Source organism: Canis lupus, chromosome 30 (assembly GCF_011100685.1).
Source record: "Canis lupus familiaris isolate Mischka breed German Shepherd chromosome 30, alternate assembly UU_Cfam_GSD_1.0, whole genome shotgun sequence".
In the NCBI taxonomy this organism is placed as follows: Eukaryota; Metazoa; Chordata; class Mammalia; order Carnivora; family Canidae; genus Canis; species Canis lupus.
Window position 1 is genome coordinate 17,654,925 of NC_049251.1, and position 20,867 is coordinate 17,675,791.

At 38.8% G+C, this 20,867-nt stretch overlaps 1 protein-coding gene across 4 annotated transcripts in view; it reads left to right on the forward strand.

Moving 5' to 3' along the window:
- SCG3 (secretogranin III) overlaps positions 1-20,867 on the forward strand; it is a 98,037-nt gene that overhangs the window by 53,806 nt on the left and 23,364 nt on the right. The window contains exons 4-9 of one of the 4 annotated variants that reach the window (XM_038580422.1): positions 11,695-11,894; positions 12,532-12,584; positions 13,148-13,193; positions 13,287-13,502; positions 18,443-18,585; positions 19,415-19,564. In XM_038580422.1, coding sequence (XP_038436350.1) covers positions 11,695-11,894; positions 12,532-12,584; positions 13,148-13,193; positions 13,287-13,502; positions 18,443-18,585; positions 19,415-19,564 — 808 coding nt within the window. Of the gene's footprint in view, positions 1-11,404; positions 11,895-12,531; positions 12,585-13,147; positions 13,194-13,286; positions 13,503-18,442; positions 18,586-19,414; positions 19,565-20,867 lie in introns of those variants that run through there. The other 3 variants (XM_038580420.1, XM_038580421.1, XM_038580423.1) reach the window with 3 other exon arrangements.

Genomic DNA, 20,867 nt, shown 5'->3' on the forward strand with positions numbered 1-20,867 from the left:
TTCTCCCATAGCCTCTGTTTCTACCCATGGTCCAAGACTGATAGGAAGGGAAATCCAGTAATCACTCTTAGTTTCTCAGAATGCATTAGCCCTCTCTGTTTCTGTGTGGTGTCTAGCAAGAAATGCTGGCCTAATTCTCTAATACCTATAAAATGTTGGCATCCTGGGAGAAGAGACCTGAAATTGCACCACTAACCAGGCGGGGCATTTGTAGCTAAATCAATCAGGATCTCCATGGCAGCCGCATGTTTACAGGGATGACTGGAGGATGGGCTTTGGAGCACCAGAGAAAAGCGATTGATTTTCTGTTCCACAGAGGAAGATGTTTAATTGTGTTTTCAGAATACCTTTGGGAGAAATAAGAAAGGAAAACAGTTTCTCTTACTCCTCTCTCTACCAGTGCACAGTAAAATTCAAATAACCCTTTTATTTTAAAGCTTTTTATTATGAAAAATTTCAAGCATATACAAAATTAGAGGATAATATATGGAATCTCCGTATAGTCAATACCCAGATTTGATAATTATTCATGAATGGCCAATCTTATTTTTTCTATTTGTCTAGCAATGTTTTTTTTCCTGGGGTGTTTCATAGCATATTCCATACATTGATATATGTTGAGTATTTACTATATATAAGAGACTACTCTAGATGCTCTGAATATAGCAATGGAAAAAAAAGTATGTAGACAAAAAAAATCCCTGTTTGCAAATCTCTCATGGTTTAGGTAGGGAAGAGAGATAATAACTAAATCAATATGTGAGAGCTCCTGGGTGGCTCATGGGTTGAGCATCTGCCTTTGGCTCTGGTTGTGATCCCGGGGTCTTGGGATGGAGCCTGCTTCTCCCTCTGCCTGTGTCTGTGCCTCTCTCTCTCTCTCTCTCTCTCTCTCTCTCTGTGTCTCTCATGAATAAATAAATAAAATCTTTAAAATAAATAATAAGTGAAATGTACAGTATGTTAGGCAATAAGTTGAATGGAAATAAGGCAGGGGAGAGGGAGAGAGGGTACAGGAAGCAAGGGGTATAACTTTAAATAAGAGGTCAGGATACCTGTGGTGAACACTGGGACATACTACTCAGATCCCATTTAGGACCAAAGTACTTTTTCTCACAGATGCTGGAAAAAGCTATCTCATCCAGGGTCATGCATGACTCCTTCTGGGGAAGCCTATACCCAATGCAGGATTATGAAGGCCTCCACCTCTCTCCCCAGTTCAGGATAGCTCTGAAGGATCATTTCCTTTAGATCTTTAGAATTCCATGGGACGCCTGGGTGGCTCAGTGGTTGAGTGCCTGCGGTGGGCCCAGGGTGTGATCTTGGAGCCCCGGGATTGAGTCCCACATCAGGCTCCGTGCATGGAGCCTGCTTCTTTCTCTGCCTGTGTCTCTGCGTCTCTCTCGCTCTCTCTGTATCTCTCATGAATGAATGAATGAATGAATGAATGAATGAATGAATGAATAAATACATACATACATACATACATACATACATACATACATACAGGGATCCCTGGGTGGCTCAGCGGTTCGGTGCCTGCCTTTGCAAAGCCCGGGGCATGGTCCTAGAGTCCCGGGATCGGTCCCGCATCGGGCTCCCAGCATGGAGCCTGCTTCTCCCTCTGCCTGTGTCTCTGCCTCTCTCTATCTGTGTCTATCATGAATAAATAAATCTTTAGAAGAAAATAAATTAATAAATAAATCCTTAAAAAAATAAAACAACAACAACAACAACAGAACTCCTTTGTAGAATCAACTAAAGCTTCTCCTGAGACCTTCTAGCTCAACTTCTCCCACTGGCAAACCTGGTATCCTCCCCATTCTTTCCCTTCCATGGATGTTGATTCAAAAGCATACAGGTATCCTCTGTTTTTCAAAAGTTCACATTATGCCAGTTCATTTTTATAAAAGACCTACATCTGTACCTGTTTTTGCTAACTGAAAAAAATCCAAAGAGGATTTTTGCTTTCACAAAGGTGAAAAAAAAGCGGCATTCAGCATTTGTTTTCCAGACCAATTATAGAGGCAGCACTATGTAAACAGGGCAGCACTGAGCCCCTTCCCCAGGAAATACACTCAACATGTCCACATCAAGCTGCCATAGCTTTCAACTGTGTCTGTGAGCATCTGTGCTTTATCTTAATTTATCTTGTGTATCCATTAGCAAGATGTGTCCAAGAGTATCAGAAAAACCCCAAAGAGGTTATTTTTGAGGTCTGGGAATGGGAATGCTCAAAAGTTTTTTTTACATATAAATTAATGGCAACTGCTTCTGCCTTTTAAGCTTATGAAAAGCTTTGCTTTATGCCTTTTAAGCTTAAGCTTTTAAGCTTTTTTTTTTCAATTTATTTGCTGTTTTATTAATTCCAAAGGCTTTATAATGTCACGTTTTCTTTTTGTTGGTATGATCGCTTTCTTAATTCAAATCTAAACCATCATGATGATGCACCACTTATTTAGCTCTTCTATATAACTGGAATGCAGCAATCTGTTTCTTCTGTACCTGCTATTTCCTAAACTTTACAGCATCTGCCTCCAATCTGTTTGAAACTTTGTAAGGTACCTTGGTTTTCCACCTTTCCACCTCTTAGACTGCTAATCTTCATTTCAGAGTCTGCATCTCAAGGAACCCAACTTGAGATGGTAAACCTTTCTAAGAACAGGACTTCTTAGCAAATATATGATATACGTAAGCAATAGAGCCCTGGGAATATCTGGAGAAAGAGAATTCCAGGAATAGAGAAGAGCAGGTGTAAAGGCACTGAGACAGAAGTGGGCCTGCTGTATTTAAGGAACAGCAAGGAATCTAATGAGGCTAAATTGGAAAGAATAAGGGGAGAATAATAAAAGATGAAATAAAAGAATAAAAGATGAAATCAAAGATGTGATAGAAATTCAAATAGTGTGTATATATATATACATATATACATATATATACATATGTATATATACATATATACATATATACATATATATACATATGTATATATACATATATACATATATAATAAATATATGTATATACATTTATATATATTTTATATATATATATATATATATATATATATATATATATGAATCTTTCTCAGAGTAAAGCAGAGAGCTTGAGAATTTCTTTTTTTTTAAGCTTGAGAATTTCCTAAAGGCTCTCTCTCATACCCTTTCCCTCTCAGGCTGCCTGAAAAGACTCAGCTCTCTAGGCAAGATTTCTGGTTGTCCTCATCTTCCGGATGCATGAGTCAGATAAATGAATTAAACCACAGGCATCAAGGAAGCCTCCAGCCATACCTAGGGTGGGGAGGTCCTAATCCATCATTATGAGGCATATGAGAACCCAGCTGTAAGTGATGCTCTATTTCCACTGGGCCCAGGTCCTACCAGTCTCCAGGCCACCATTTTTCTTAGAGAAAGTCTTAGGACCCCCCCCCCCTCCTCCAGGGCAACTTAACATGAATTGTGGTAAAGAACAAATATAACTGCCTGTTCCTTTAAGTCATTGGAGAGTGGACTACCTGTATATGGACATTGATTCCTCAGTCCCTTGGATAGGTTACAGTCAAACAAAGGCTGATACAACTTGGGAGAAACTGCTTCTACTGTCCATGGTTAGGCTGACCTACAGAGAGATCTCTTGGAATCTTCATATCCAGGGCCCAGATAAGGACCCAATGGATACACTTCATCATAGAGCCTGACATTTAGAAGATTGAGACCCTCTGAGAATACACAGTTGAGAACTTAAAATGGTAATTCTTCTGCACTGTGGATCTCTCTCATCTTGTTCATAAAGAAGAAGAATGGAAAAAAAAAAAAGAAGAATGGAGTGCTAAGGTCTGTGATGAGTTCTACAGTGACAGTTAAGACTCATGCCCATTTCCATATATCGCTGGCCAGTCCATTTTATTCCTTTAATTCACCTTGCACAACCAGGCAAACCAGAAAAAGAACTGCATAAAAAGTTATGGTGCCCATCAGCCATGTCAGAAAATCTTCTAGACTGGCCCCCTTCTTGGTACTCTGATTCATCAGTTCTCTGAGTTTCCCTGCCCTTTCAGCTCTGAGCTCTGGTTCCTGTGTCTGAATCCCCCAGTGTGGTGACTTGACTTATACTATTTATCACAGCTCTAATCATGCCCTCCTTTAAGATGTGATTCTTAGTATTTGTCCATTGTCTCCACTCATGCAACTATGGGTCAGAAACAACTCATGTTTAAGCCCACCACACCTAATGAGAGAGGGATCCCAATTTCCTTCACATTGAACAGTCAGAAGACACCCAGATAGTGACAATTTTATGGAGCCCAATTACCTAGGACAGAGCCATTGACTCGTTTAGTGCCATACTCCTGTGCTATTAATGCATACCCTGCACGACCTCGTGGATATGCATAAGGGGTAATGGGTACTCATCTCAACCTTGTCCTCTACCTGACCTCAGGGGCCAGCAGGATGACTCTGATGTACCTACTATTCTGCACAAATTTAAGATGAGTGTCTTGGGATCCCTGGGTGGCGCAGCGGTTTGGCGCCTGCCTTTGGCCCAGGGCACGATCCTGGAGACCCGGGATCAAATCCCACGTCGGGCTCCCGGTGCATGGAGCCTGCTTCTCCCTCTGCCTGTGTCTCTGCCTCTTTCTCTCTCTTCTGTGTGACTATCCTAAATAAATAAATACATAAATACATAAATACATAAAAATTATAAAAAAATAAATAAGATGAGTGCCTTCCAGCAGTTAGAGAGCAAGTTTCTGATGTATACTCTCTCCTCCTGGGAAACCTAGATGACCCTATCCAACATTCCTAAGGATTTGGAGTAGCTACTCAAGATCAACCTGACTACCAAATTAGTAAGAAAGTCAAGAATGGCTTGACTCATGCAAGTTGAACACACCTTGAAGTGTCTATCACCTTGTGAAGATCCACAAGGGAGTCCATGTCATCAGTATTTTAGCAAATCCCCCAAGGCTGGACCCTATATAAAGGAATCCCAGTTTGTACCCTTTATCTCTTTTGCCCTCAACCCCCATACCTCTACCATTGAACAGGAACTGGAATATTCTTAATTCCCGGTGCCCAAAAGGCCAGCTGCAGGGCCCAGTAGGATAGAGAGAGTATGTACTAACCTGAGGAGTACTTGGGAAGCCTTAGCCCTCCAAGCGTGCCCCTGACCACCTAGCAGTTTGGCCCCTGGAAAGGGAGGAGTTGGGCAGGGTTGGTGGGGAGAAATGGTGCAATTTGGCTACTTGAGGTAAACCTGTGGCTTAGAAAAGGGTGCCAAGTCTCATGTAAACGAGCTGCTATAGGTAGATTCACAAGATGATAAAATTCTATTCAACAAACATTTATTGACTTCTTTACAGGCACTGAGTTTTTAAAAGATGAATCCTGACCAAGTTCTTCTCCCAAGTGGGGGTCACAATAAAAAGACATATAAGTAATGACAATGCACTGTGGAAATTGTTTAGAATGGCATTCAAGTGGTGGCAGAAGGTCAGAGAAGACCAAAAAAAAAAAAAAAAAAAAAACCCAAAAAACAAACAAAAAATATATCCCACCATGGGCAGCCCTGGTGGTGGCGCAGCGGTTTAGCGCCGCCTGCAGCCTGGGGGTGTGATCCCAGAGACCCGGGATCGGGTCCCACATCGGGCTCCCTGCGTGGAGCCTGCTGCTCCCTCTGCCTGTGTCTCTGCCTCTCTGTGTCTCTCATGAATAAATAAATAAAATCTCAAAAAAAAAAATTCCCACCAGATTTTAATTTTCTCTCAGCTGATCTTATCACAATTTATTCCTATATCCCAGAAGAAAATCATTCATTTCAATTCTCTGAAACATCATGAAGTATACAGGATAGTATATAGTATGTAATCTATTACTTACATAGATTGCATTGCTTTTTTTCTAATTACAAAACCAATATATACTTATGTTGAAATTCAAGGAATTCAAAATTGCCTAATTAACAAAGAAAAAACTCTTAACTGGAAACCACTGTAAATATTGTGGGAAATAATTTTTTTAGATAACTCTCTGTGCACACAACATAACACACTCATGGACAATTTTTATAAATAGGAATCATAGTGCTAATAGGAAACCTGATATTTTTCACTCAATAGTGTTTAATCCATATTAAATACTGTATTCCACAATGCAGTGTTTGTCTTATATCTTCACCCTGACTCCTTCTGAAAGTGTTCTGCTCTTGTAGTTCTGGAGGGAGCCTTCCATTATAGTATCTTACACCTCTCTCCATGGTGCCTTGAGCAGGTGACTGACTCCATCTGGTTCAACCATGGTACAACCAAGGTAAAGATGTGAACAAGAGTAGTTTACCATTCAGCTACCTTCTCCTTCCCACTGTCAGATTCAGTTCTGGCACTTCCCACTCTGTAGGTAACCTATAAGATCTTGTCATTTGGGCCCACTTTCTTTGTATACTTTTTTTTTTTTTCCATTTCCATGCCTTCATTTTCCTTGATTGTCTTAGTCTTTTTATCTGCTTTTTTTCCATTACCCTTGGCTATTTCAACTTTCCTCTGATGGTGAATTTCCAGATTCACATCTACTTCTCTGTTGAGTTATACCAGCAACTATATCTAGTGCTGGTATCCTGTGTCAGTTTCTTTCACTGTAACAGATTCATTCCTATAACTTTGTAGCTGTAAGGGCCTTTGCCAGCTCTTCCTCTCTATTCTTAGGCCTTTCAAGAACACCTCTTCTGCAAGATTACTCTTTCGTGTAAAAAAAAAAAATTGCTGAGTGGAAATTCAAACTGATGGAAGGGCTAACAGCAATTTTGGCAACCGGCAGCTCCTGGCACTGTAAGACTTCCAGTGTGGGACACCCATCATAATCTCAGCATTTGAATACCAAAGGTGAACTGGTAATTCTTGTCATTTTATTCATTTATTTAAGCAAATGGATTCCAGATGCTGTAAGGATGGCTGAGAAATGAAAGATAAGTAAGACAAGATCCTTTCCTTTGAGGATTTCCTAGTTTAGTGGGATAAATAGCTAGTGGGATAAATTATGTAAGTAATTATATAGTATGAAATATAGTTTTATAAAGATATATAAAAAATATTTTCTTAGAAAAAAAAAAAAACAGGCACCAAAAGAACATACACCAAAAGTTGGTAGTTATCTCTACCAGATTTTCCCCTTCATTGCTTATCTGTATTTTCAGAATTTTCCTTTGATGTACATTTATTATTTTTGAAATAGGAAAAAGAAGCATATTCAAAAAGCAGCGCAATGGGCTACATGCCACATTGGAAGTGTGCACAGTATTCTAAGAAAGAAACTAACTTGTCTGGGGAACTCAAAGAAAACCTTGAAACATGAGTCTTTCCAATCTTATGTTCATATGTGTCTCTCACATGCTAACCAAATGTAACGCATAGCTTTGTTTAGGTCCTGGTCCAAGCAAACCAACTGTCAAAATATTTATAAGGCAAGTGGGGAAGTTTGAATTCTGACTGGATATTTGATGATACTAAGGTAATATTATTATTATGATGTATGCTAAAGGTATTACAGTAATGTTAGGATAAAAGAAACTTTATCTCTTAGGTAAATATACTGACATAGTTATGGATGAAATGATATGAAGTCTGGGATTTTTACAGGTAAATAATCCATTGAGGGTGCAAAGTGGTTGGGAATATAAAATAAAAAGAGTAGTCATGAGATAATGACCATTAAAGTTGGATAATGAATACATGGGTGTTAATTTCAGGATTTTCTCTACTTTTGTGTTTGTTTGAAGTTTCCTATAATAAAACATCCAATAACTAATATAATTATTTTCCAATAATGAATAAAAACATCCTTCAAATATTTCTATATTCAAGACTCAGCTCAAAAGCCATCTTCACAGGGCACCTGGGTGGTTCAGTTGGTTAAGTGTCTGCCTTCAGCTCAGGTCATAATCTCAGGGTCCTAGAATCAGAGTCCCACCTGTGGCTCCCTGCTTAATGAGGAGCCTGCTTCTCTCTCTCTCCCTCTGCTGCTGCCCCTGCTTATTCTCTCTCTCTCTCTCTCTGTCAAATAAATACATAAAATCTTTTTTTGAAGATTTTATTTATTTATTCATGAGAGACACAGAAAGAGAGAGGCAGAGACACTGGCAGAGGGAAAAGAAGCAGGCTTCATGCAGCCATGCCCAAAGTGGGACTTGATTCCAGGACTCCAGGATCACGCCCTGGGCCAAAGGCAGGTGCTCAACCGCTGAGCCACTCAGGCATCCTTAAATAAAATCTTTTTAAAAAATGGCAGCCCTGGTGGCCCAGCAGTTTAATGCCACCTTCAGCCCAGGGTTGTGATCTTGGGGACCCAGGATCAGGTCCTGCGTTGGTTTCCCTGCATGGAGCCTGCTTCTCCCTCTGCCTGTCTCTCTCTCTGTCATGAATAAATAAATAAAATCTTTTTTTAAAAAAGGCATCTTCTCCACCAGTGAATGAAAGCATGACAAACAATCCACGTGTGTGTTCACCTATACACAGAAAGCACTGACAAACTACCTGTACATTACATGATGCCTATTTTATGATACTCTGATCTGTGTCAATGACACTTGTAGTTTCAACATTTTTTACACTATTCAATGTTTACAGTGTAGGTATACACACTAATCAAATATTTTATTTTATTTTATTTTTATTTTTTAATTTTTATTTATTTATGATAGTCACAGAGAGAGAGAGAGAGAGAGAGAGGCAGAGACATAGTCAAAGGGAGAAGCAGGCTCCATGCACCGGGAGCCCGATGTGGGATTCGATCCCGGGTCTCCAGGATCGCGCCCTGGGCCAAAGGCAGGCGCCAAACCGCTGCACCACCCAGGGATCCCTAATCAAATATTTTAATCTTATTATTAAGAAAAGAGATATATTCTCTTTGAAATTTTGCCTGACCATTCATTCCATTATTTGCACACCACCTAAAATCTGCACATAAAAGAGAGGACCCATAACACATGTCTGTGCATATTTGTTCTCTTATATTTAAATGAGATCAATGTGTAGAACATGAAAACTACACAGTAAATAGTTATGTTCGTTGTTGTTGTTATAATTACAGTCCTTTGTCTTTATTAGGCTGTAAGACTAGCAGTGGCCATCTTATTTGTCTTGGTACACCCAGCAATTATCTCAATACCTGCTACATTTCAAGTGCTCAATAAATATCTGCTAAATGAATAATGAAACTTAGGATCACTCCATTCAGACCTACACTGAGTCCAGCAGAAACATCCATAAGACTTAGGAATGTAAATCCATGCCTTAGAGTTTATTCAGTGTTCCACAGCTCATTTGATAAGAAACATAACATGTACCTAGATTCAGTGTACATTTAACACAGTCACTTTGAGAAATGGCAGAGAAAGGTCAAACACCTTTTTAAAAAATTTTTGGTAAGCGATGCAACGTACTTAGTAGCTATCCCTTACCTTCACTCCACCTGAACCTCTCTCTCAACTGCAAATATATATTGAGGGGAGAGATAAGTCAGAAACAAGACAAATAAAAGAATGAGGCTAAATGGGTAAAGGGAGTGGGAGGTATAAGGCTTCCAGTTATGAAATGAATAAGTCACCAGGATGAAAGGCACATTATAGGGAATATAATCAATTGTATTGTGATAGTGTCATATGTTGACAGATGGTAACTACACTTGTGGTGAGCACAACATAATATATAAAATTGTTGAATTACTATGTTGTACACCTGAAACTAGTGTTACATTGTGTGTCAACTATATTTCAATTAAAAAATGGGAGAAAATGGTTTAAAAAATAGTGTAAGACTGAGGAATGAGGTAAGCAAGAGTGAATGTCAGGATTAGTGAATGGCTATTTCACGTAATATTCGTCAATGTTCTTAAGTGCTGAAAACATTTCATAACCTATTTTTAGGCTGTGTCAAAATATTCTTGGCATCAAAAGGACTTGATCAAAACATGTACCATTTGATCCCCACAATAACATTATGAGATAAACAGAGCCTGTCATCTCTGTTTTAAAGAAGCGGAACCTGAGGAAATTTACTCTTCAATCAGCTGGGATCTTAAATTGTTACAATTTTTTTTAATGCAGTATCCTGGGATAATAATGCTGTGTTATCACTGCCAAGAAACAACTATTTGTTTTGAAATAGCTGTTAGATTGAAAGTACTCTTCAGATTCTTAAGGAAAGTATTTGAGTGACTTCCAAACTCAAAAACCTTCAGAAAAAGGGAGATTTGTTTATTAGCTTGTTTGTTTGTTTGTTTTTAGGTACTTGAATTACTAACTTGCTCCTTGAAAAGCAAGGGTGCAGAAATCAAAGGCCTGATTGTGCTGAATCCTTCTATTTGGTCATTATTCAGATTGGTTCCCAGAATGCCACAGTCCAAAGGAAAGGTTCCAAGCTTCTTTTAAAAATCAGAAACTAAAGAGCTTACTCAGCATCCTGCTCACATTACTGTTTCTTGTATTCATCATTTAAAAGTCTTTTGATAACTTCTTTTATGCTATAATGTTAGGCTTTGGGGGAATATTCTCAGAAGGTAGGAAGCACCTAGTTACGATGCAACATACTAGTTACGATGACCTAGTTGACCTAGTTACGATGTAAATGCTTTTTGTGACTCTCCCCTCTCTTCAAAGACCTTTGGAACAGCCAGGCCCTTAGGCATAATTGAACCCTGGGGAAGAATTTTACTGAAATGCAGGTTGGTTGGTTGGTTGGTTGGTTTTGTGGTGCTTGTACTGATGAAGAGGGAGCTTTCCCCTTAGTGGGGAAGGGGAAATTTTACAATGAAACTGGCCCTTGATGTTTACCTACCCGCGACTGATGAGGGCATCCATGCTTAGGGGAACAGGTAATAATTTTTTTAGTTCTGCTTCAGCATCTAGGAGAGTGAGAATGCATCGCAGCAATCTACCTGAAAGAACGTCCCTTGAATTCCCCAATTCAAAAGACTGCGTAGAGCTAAGACAGAAATAAGAGCACCAAGGGACTTTTTGTATGCCAACTCATCACAAAGGCAGGGCTTTTCTAAGGATGTAAGAATCATGTCTACATTTTGGGTACAGGAGGTAGAGTGCAAATACGGGATTCAGGAGCAGATACCCCAGAACTATCCGAAGGCAGAAACCTTCATACAAGGTTATCTAGCTCTCCTTGACAGGTACAAGGGCAGGGAGGCATCTGGTCCTTGAAGTAACGTTCAGTTGGGAAGTTACGACAATGACGTCCAAGTCTATGGCAATCCAGGTGACCCTGAGCGCAGGAGCCCGGTAGGACTGCGGCACAGACTCCTCCGCTGGCCTGCCAGTCGCCCCTCCCCCCTCGCCTTCCCGGGGGATTGGAGTAGCTGGAGTCGCTGACGCCATCCCTTCCCGCCTCTGGCTGTCAGGGAGCATGCGCCTCCGTCCTCACTTCCTCTCAAGGAAGGGGAGAGTAAGGCTACGCCCTAGGCGACCCGCGGCCGGCCCCGCGTCACAGGAACTTCAGCACCCAGAGCGCGGACAGCGCTCTCCTCCACCTGAGGACCTGACTCGGGAGCGCCCGCCCGCCCCGAGCCTTTGGGATCCCTGCACCCGGCAGCCGAGCCCAGAGCTCCAGCGGCCGCCGGGCGCCTGCCGCCCTCCCTCCCCTCACCCGCCCTCTTAGCTCTTCCTGTTTTTACTCCTCCTTTTCATTCATAACAAAAGCCACAGCTCCGGGAGCCCGGGAGCCCGGCGCCAGGCAGTTTCGGAAGCCAAGCGTGGAAGCATGGGGTTCCTTTGGACCGGCACTTGGATTCTGGTGTTGGTGCTCCAAAGCAGCCCAACTCAAGCTTTCCCCAAGCCGGGAGGCAGTCCAGGTACGCGGGCACTTGTCTTTCCACCTCCTTTGATTTCGCCAAGAAAAGGTAAAGCGTGAACCGTGAACTGCCTTGCCTCGTTTTCTGATCAGGTCGTATCTGTGCATATTGATGGAGAAATCAGTTGGAATTTAGAGACAGAAAGATTTTTTTTCTTCCCCTCACACTTTTTGAATGATAGAGTAATAATGAGTTGTTTTGAAATATCTTATTTTGAAACTGGTCGGGGGGTGGTGGTTTCTCTGCCTTAAAAAAAAGTGACTTTTTTTCTTTTTTTAGTTGTCTTACAACCTTTCTCAGATATGTATTCGTAATATGTGCAGCATATGACAAAAGAGCCTTCAATGTGCCAGTAATGCCACTCCACTCCAGATTATGCTCTAGTTGGAAACAGCTGTTAAGCCAAGTGTTAGAACTATATGTTAGATTGATACATTTCTGGGCAGAAAAATAAAAGTGTAATTCTATTAACTTAGCAAGTACACCAGGATAAGAAGCAAGGCAACGTTGATGATCATCATTATGTATAATCTTGATTATCTTTGTTAATACATGTTTTTGTTTCTCAGTCATCCGAAGACATTTCTCCTAATAATTTCTCTTTTTTGGAGATTTTATGTAGTAAGAGACGTATTGTGTCTTTCCACTGCACAATTAAATTTATATTTGTGTTTGATTATTCTAGACAAACCCCTACATAATAGAGAATTAAGTGCAGAAAGACCTTTGAATGAACAGGTAGGTCAAAAGTCAGACTGTAAATGCTATTTCATGCAGTTTCATTCAGTTATTATATTTAATGTTATTATGCTGTGGCTTTTTAGCCATTTTGAATTCACAAACTTCAGGAGCTTAGTAATAAATTGACAGAAATTAGAATGGAAAATATGGTTTGGGAAATTGTATGTCTTAACAGTTATTTACATAGAATAATGTATAATACATAGAACTGACTGTATAATATACATAGAATAATGTATAATACATAGAACTGACTGTATAATAACTGTTTAATACTCAGTATAATTACTGAGTAAGCTCAACATCACCTCCACTCTAAGACTGCTTGTCAGATTTATCTTTTACCAATATTACAGGAGAAGGGAATTAATATTTATAGACCATCTGCCCTTTATTTCATCTCATTTAATCCTTATGGCAATGCTTTGAAATAGAAAGTATTATCTACATTTTACAAATAAGAAAACTAAATCCCACAGAGATTAATCATTTAGCTGTCATATTTGTTAAGTGGTGGAGCAATGATTTAAAACCAGGTCTACCTCCGATTTACTTCCCAGATTGCTGAAGCAGAAGCAGACAAGATTAAAAAAACATACCCTCCAGGTAAAAAGAAATTATGTTGATGTAATTTAATAATGTAGGTTATGAAAATCTTAACTAAAATGGATGTGTTTGGCTCCGGGGCTTTTCTTACAGAAAATAAGCCAGGTGAAAGCAATTATTCCTTTGTTGATAACTTGAACCTGCTAAAGGCAATAACAGAAAAGGAAAAAATTGAGAAAGAAAGACAATCCATTAGAAGCTCCCCATATGATAATAAATTGAATGTGGAAGATGTTGATTCAACCAAGAATCGAAGACTGATTGATGATTATGATTCTACTAAGAGTGGACTGAATCATAAATTTCAAGGTAAATGAGGAAAAAGAACTTTTGCTTCCTATTTTTTCTCTTGGAGTCTCCCCATTGTGGTTTAAGAGAAAGTCCTATGTTTTAAAAATAGACTTTGTATATTCGTAGTCCCTTATTAGTCAGGACCAAAATTAGACAAAGCCCAAATTTTGGTGAGGCCTTAGCTCTACAAAAGTCCGAATTTTATTTACTCTTTTTAAGATTCCTTTACTGATGCTTTGAAATCAGTTTAAATCTGCTATCTATATTTTATGTTATTGAATTCATTTTAACATTCCAATTTATTTTAATTATTAGTACAAAGAAAATATCATAATTCTCAAATAACTAAATCAATAAAATACTCCTCGCAAAAGCTAAAATATCCATTACTTTCTTTTCAGTGTTCTTTTCGTAGTCCTTTCTCTCTTTTCGTAGTCCTTTCTCTCTAGGTCATTCTAACCTTTCCATGGTCTTAATTATGATCTATAGCCTAATGTCTTGTAACACTAGCCCAGACTTCTTCTCCAAGATTATATATATATATATATATATATATATATATATATATATATATATATATAACCTATATATAAAATGGGTTTTTTTTCCTCCATCCTTGATCACTATCATCCTTGTCCAAACTCTAATCATGTTTCACTTGAACTACAGCAAAATCTTCTAATGGATCTTCCAGCATCCACTTGGCCTTTCAACATCTCCGAGCTGTCAGAGTGATCTTTTCAACACACAAGTATGAACTTGTCACTCTTGCATAAAATCCATTAGTAGATTCTTATTTCTCTTGGGATAAAACCCAAAATCCTTAACGTGGCTTCTATAGTCCTGGAAGGACAGATTTCTATATTCATCCAGTACACATGATCTGATAGAAACCTGTCCTTTTCATTCCTGACACTTACTGTAATTTATAATTTTACAATCCTAAGTGTGACTACTTATGATTTATGTCTTTCTCCTTAATTAAACTGAAAACTTCACTAGTTGTATACCCAATGTCTCAATGCTTATGAAATCACTATGAATAGATGTATAAATGAGCAAATAAATTCATACACAGGGAATAAATGAACCACTATATCTGAGCATTGAGAAAGAGAGGAAGAGAGTGTATTTTCAGTGCTGAAGACCACTGCTTAAGAGTGACTACAGATTTTCTTTAATGTTCTTATTCTGCTGTATGGTCACAAGAGAATTATGCTAGTTTTCTCTGCCAGGGAACAACTACTAAATAAATATGATTTTCATTGGATATCATGGCCTGAGAAAAATTCAGAAGTGTGTTGTAAGTGAATGGGATAGAGGAGATGGCTTATATTTTGAAACATTACTGGAAATTTGTTTCTCTTGAATTCTACTTTTTAAACCGAAAATTTTGGGGGGCACCTGGGTGGCTCAGTGGTTGAGTGTCTGCCTTCAGCTCGCAGGCACAGGTGTGATCCCAGGGTCCTGGGATCGAGTCCCGCATCGGGCTCCCTGCAGGAAGCTTGCTTCTACTTCTACCTATGTCTCTGCCTCTCTGTGTGTCTCTCATGAATAAATAAATAAAATCTTTTTAAAAAGAACCCTAAAATATTTGGCCTAGAAATAAATAGACACTGGGTATAGCTACATACAAAACAGTTTCAACCACTTTGATTAAACCAATTGTTTGATATAATAAAATTTTAAAAAATAGTGTAATGCTTGTTTTACTACATTTTTTTTTGCTCAAACTGGTTGTATGTCCAGGCAGCGGCATAGCTCTGTTTGTGATCTGGCCACTAACTTGAGTAACTTATTTTTTTTTAATTGTTCAACATTTTATTACCATCCCAAATGGGTTCAGAACTATCAATTACTAGACCTGATAGCTCTAGGTTTACTTTAGAAGTCATTTCAAGTCCTCTTGAGACTACAGAGAAGACTCTTGGGGAGAATAGTCTATGAGTGGATTACTGGCCTCTTCTTATACCTTGGAAGTCCTGGAACCAGGTGGGTTTGGGGTCACCAAGTTAATTGGAACGTCAAAGGCATGCAGACTTATACCCCAGAAGACAGTGTGAGGGTGCCAAACTTCTGCAGGGTACTTTTACACCTTTAGGAAACCTCCAGATGGGCTTTTTCTGTGTTTTCTACAGTATATGTGATTCAGGATTTTTCCAAGTTTCTTTTATGAAGTAGTGCTTTGGGGCGCCTATGTACATTTACCAAATGAATATTCATTGAGCTATGTTTACTATGTTTCAAACTATGAACTAGACAATAAGCTCTGTGTAGTTAGGCATCATGCCTAAACTATAAGTCTATTTCCAGTTCTGGCCCATATTAAGACTTCAGTAAATATTGATTGGACAGGGGATCCCTGGGTGGCTCAGCGGTTTAGCGCCTGCCTTTGGCCCAGGGCACGATCCTGGAGTCCCTGGATCGAGTCCCATGTCGGGCTTCCGGCATGGAGCCTGCTTCTCCCTCTGCCTGTGTCTCTGCCCCCCTTTCCCTCTCTCTCTATCATAAATAAATAAATACATCTTTAAAAATAAAGATAAAAAATTGATTGGACAAATGAATGTCAGGTGCCATAAATAGATGCCAAGTATTCAATGACTTGGAAAATGGTCCTTCTACACCCACCTAGAATGTTGTAGCTGCTTTAAAAAAGATATGGATGTTGAACTCATGTTTGGTTTCCCTCCGAGGGTATATAAGAGGGTAAAATATACCTTCGTGAGCAGTAGAAAAGTCACTCTGAATGATTCTGTCCATTTTAGAAAAGCCAAGGAAAATTAGTGGAAGGTAAAGAGCAATGCCCAAGTGGTCAACTATTAACTTCATCCAGCAAAGGTCTGCTAAGGGAGTCCTAAGCTCCTGGCTCAAGAGAACACAGCGGTGCAGCAGAGCAAAGAGGCTGTTTTTTTCTGAGTGTTGGTTATGTTCTCCCTGTTATGAAGTAAATGAACTGAAAAAACAGTCATCTCAGTTATTTTCCAGCTCCGGCAGGCAACCAGTACTCTTCTTTTTTTTCAGATCCTGAGGGATTAAGTGGGAAGGGAAATAAATTTTTCCACCTCTGCATAGATCTTGGTAGTTTCTGCTCCACATATTCCCCAGAGTCTGCCTTGCAATCAGCAAAAGGAAAAAATCAGACCTAAATAACAGTGAGTCTCTGCTCCTGAAAAAAATGGATGAAGAACCCAATTTTCAGTCAGTCAGGAGATGAACTGATTTTATGGTTTTTTTCTTAGGATCTTTTCTGTTTATTAGTCACCCTGGTACATAAGCATCAAAGGGCTCATAGCTAATGGGTTTGTCGACAGTTCAGCAATAATATACTGCCAGGAATTTTCCAGTCTTCCATGTATAATCACCCTTTTCAGTTTCCTAAGCTTTTCAAACAACAAGAAAATGTTCTGCCTAAGGCAGCATATATCTTCAGCTATATAGGTTCTGGAAGAAAGGTTGTTAGGGAAATTTCTCATTTGAATCCCAAAAGACATGGAAGAAAAGGACAGAATCAGAATAGAAATACTAGGCTCCTCTTTCTTTGAGGAAATATGATCAGAATTATTCAGGCAGAATTTGACCAGAGATTCAATTTCCATTTTCTCTAGAAGATAACTGCATTTGGTACAAATCCACTATATATGATAATTTTTAGCTTTCATATAATACTACACATTAGCTTTCATATAGTACCTTGCAATTTAAAAGGTGCATTTAGATCTTATTCCATCTGATACTCATAATAATCACATGAAACAAATAATATTATTATTTCCCTTTACAGTGGTCCAAGGATATATAGATAACAAGTGGTATCGTAGGCTAAAATTCTGATCTTTCCCATCTGTCTAGAGGTGACAGGAAGAGTTAAATGCTTTCTAAACTTGCACATATTAATATATTGCTTGGTGTGGTATATGTTAGAAAAGACCAGTTAATTCCTGAGAGTTGTCTTGGACCTGGTGCAATGCTTCCTTGCCACCAACTCTTCTGTGTCCTCCCTTTCTCTCAGGATGAGCTCTTGCTTTACTTTGAATTAGTGCTGCCAAGTGTATTCCCAGGAAAGCCAAGGATACATATTTGCAAGCATCTCTGCAGAGATTTACATATATTTACATATTGCTTTGTACAAATCTGTTGTCTCATTTTATTTTTTTTTTTAAGATTTTATTTATTTATTCATGAGAGACGGAGAGAGACAGAGACACAGGCAGAGGGAGAAGCAGGCTCCCCGCAGGAAGCATGATGCCAAACTCGATCCTGGGACTGGGGATCATGCCCTGAGCCAAAGGCAGACGCTCAACCACTGAGCCACCCAGGCGTCCCTATTGTCTCATTTTGAAAATTTAAATTTCAGACACATACACTAAGTTCCCTATTCTCTAGAGAAAGGGGCTTATCAAATTAAGCTGTCTTCCATAAAGGAGTTCTGACACACATTCGGTTAGAAGTAAATATTTATTCCAGATAAGTCATAAAATCTTCGATACATCCTCTCTGATTCTGAGTGTGAGGCAGATTCCCCGTCCCCAGCCCAGGAATTTGTCAGAAGAAATACATGCGTAGATATTACTAGTCCACTCCTTGTATGGAAATGGAATATCAAATTATATGGAAAGGTGTTTTGGCCAATACGGCATACTGCATAAATATGGCACACTGTAAAATCTTAATATACAATCTTGTTTTTATTATTAATGAAAATAAAAAAATGGAGAGGCCTTTTGTGTTGTCTTAAGATCTTCCTTTTTCTTAAAAATCACATAAGAAGCTTTCAGAATTTCCATTATCATCCTAGTTTCTTCCCTTTAAGTAAAATTTTACTTCAAACCAGGGTTTTTGTGGACCAAGTAACACCATAAATACATTCCAAATAAATCTAAGTGTACAAATTAAAAATATAATATCCATGAAATAGGCCCGTGATAACTACAATGTGAGGCTGTGATTACTTTGTCTAGATGATCCAGATGGCCTTCATCAACTAGATGGAACTCCTTTAACTGCTGAAGACATCGTCCAGAAAATTGCTACCAGGATTTATGAGGAAAATGACAGAGGAGTATTTGACAAGATTGTTTCTAAACTGCTGAATCTTGGTCTAGTAAGTCATGCATGAGAATAAACCCATTTCTTAGTACAGTTTGGAATGGGCTAAGAAGCCAAGCCATGTGATCCAAATAGCCAAATATTTATAATACATCTACTTTATATTAAACATAGGTTTTGAGAACAAGTAAGACAACATTCTTCTAGGAACTTATAATCTACCAGAGGAACTACACATATGCACACATGCCCACAATGCAAGCTGCATCAGAACCATAAAAGTAGTTCAGCATGCCAGAGGATGGACTATATCCAGTTGGGGAATAAGTAAGAGCTTCAGAGAAGCAGGTGTTTGAAGTCAGCTTAAAAGGATGGTTAAGATTTAATGAACAGCAGTACATGTTTTATGATACATGATGATAACAGATACATGAATTGTGAGAAAAGAATAACAGGAGCAAAGACCTGCAACTTTTGGGAAACTGTAAGCAATTTAAGTCCCTCAGCCTGGCTCCCAGCCTTTATACAGCCCTATCAGGCTTTAGTAGGGTACTAAATTTGCCTGTTTCAGTGGTTACCTAGGCATGACCTGCATCTGAGGGTGGAGAAATAACCCTCAAGATGTTTCTCAAAATAAATATTCCATGGATTCCAAAAGACAGGCCTGATCACTTGCATGACCAAAGGCACTTTTTCCCAGGAGTGCTGGGGTAGTCACTAGAATGGCCAGCAACTAATACAGGTATAAACAAGGGTTATCTAGAAAGAAGGACCAAAAGATTCTCTCAACTTCTAAAAATCTATTCAACTGCAGAATTTAATCTAGACTTTTTAATCACAAGTTTGAGAATAACAGTTATATATATTTTCACTCTTTGTAACAGATCACAGAAAGCCAGGCACACATACTAGAAGATGAAGTAGCAGAAGTTTTACAGAAATTGATCTCAAAGGAAGCCAACACTTACGAGGAGGAACCCAATAAACCGACAAGTGTGACTGAGAGTCAGGCTGGAAAAATACCAGAGAAAGTGGTATGTATATATGAAATCATCTGCATGTTATAGATGTGTGTATGTGTCTGCTTGTATTTGTATATAATTAATACAATCTGTATATAATTAATATCTTCCTTGATACCAAAGAAGATTTGGTATGTGATTCGTTTGACCCAATTAAAATATATACTCACAAAATACTGTTAAGTTAAAAGATATAAATCAACTCTATGTTGAAAATGAAGATACACGTTATATTATATTCTACAGTAAAGGCTACGTCTTATACTGCTCAGTAAATTAACCCATAATGTTATGTGGAAATGTTATAACCATTCCACATAACAGCTGCTTGTATAATGTCAGAGAATTGGAACCAAATATTTCGCAGCTCTTTCAGTATACAACTTCTGTTCACAGAGTGTCATCATCTGCCTCCAGAACCCAAAAAAAGAAACCTGGGTTGATTTGATCCTCTGCCACACCATCCTGTATATCCCCAGAGCTAGTTGCCTGATACTGCCTGTTATATTCTGAGCTCTTCCACTTGCTCTATCCTCTTCTCATTGGTTTGGAGATCTGGAACCATCCTTTACTTCGACTAAGCATTCATCCTTCCTTCCTGTTCCTGGACTCTGTGCCTCTTCATCTTTTCTTGGCATCTGCCAAGCTACTAAAGTCTTTCTCCCGTCTTTGAATCCCTGTAAAACTCTAGTTGGAGCTGACCACAGAAGGATATAAGAAAATATTAAACTCTTCATCTCTCCTGTTTTCTCCACCAGAGGACCCAGATTCCATGGCTCTTCATCCCCTCCAACATCGTATCCCAAATACAAGGAAAAAGAATGTATAGGCCTATGATTATGTTTTAGAGGAAGCTAGAAAACAGAAATTGGGTCTGAATTTTTCTTTTACTAGGTAACATAAAGTTCTTTGGTCTCCCTATTTCTAATCACCAGCTTTCATTTTTTAAACAGCTTTTAAAAATCCACCCAAAACATTCTTGATCTATCAAAGAACTCATGACATTCACTCAAGCTTACCATCTGAACTGAAAGTGACATAGCTATTGTATTGTCCTGATCTTTCACTCCCATTTGTACTCCTTATTCACCCATCTCTAAAACATTCATATGCTTGACCTGTTCACTCATGTCATCTAAATGCATTAAAGCAAAGGAAATATTCATTCAATACATATTTATTGAGGTACCAGTTATGAACAAAGCACTGGGGATACAATACTCATTTAAAGAGATAGAATCCCTACTCTCATGTATCTTACGGTCTAATGGAAGAAGTAGATGGTCTTCAAATAGTCACCTATTTTAACTACAAC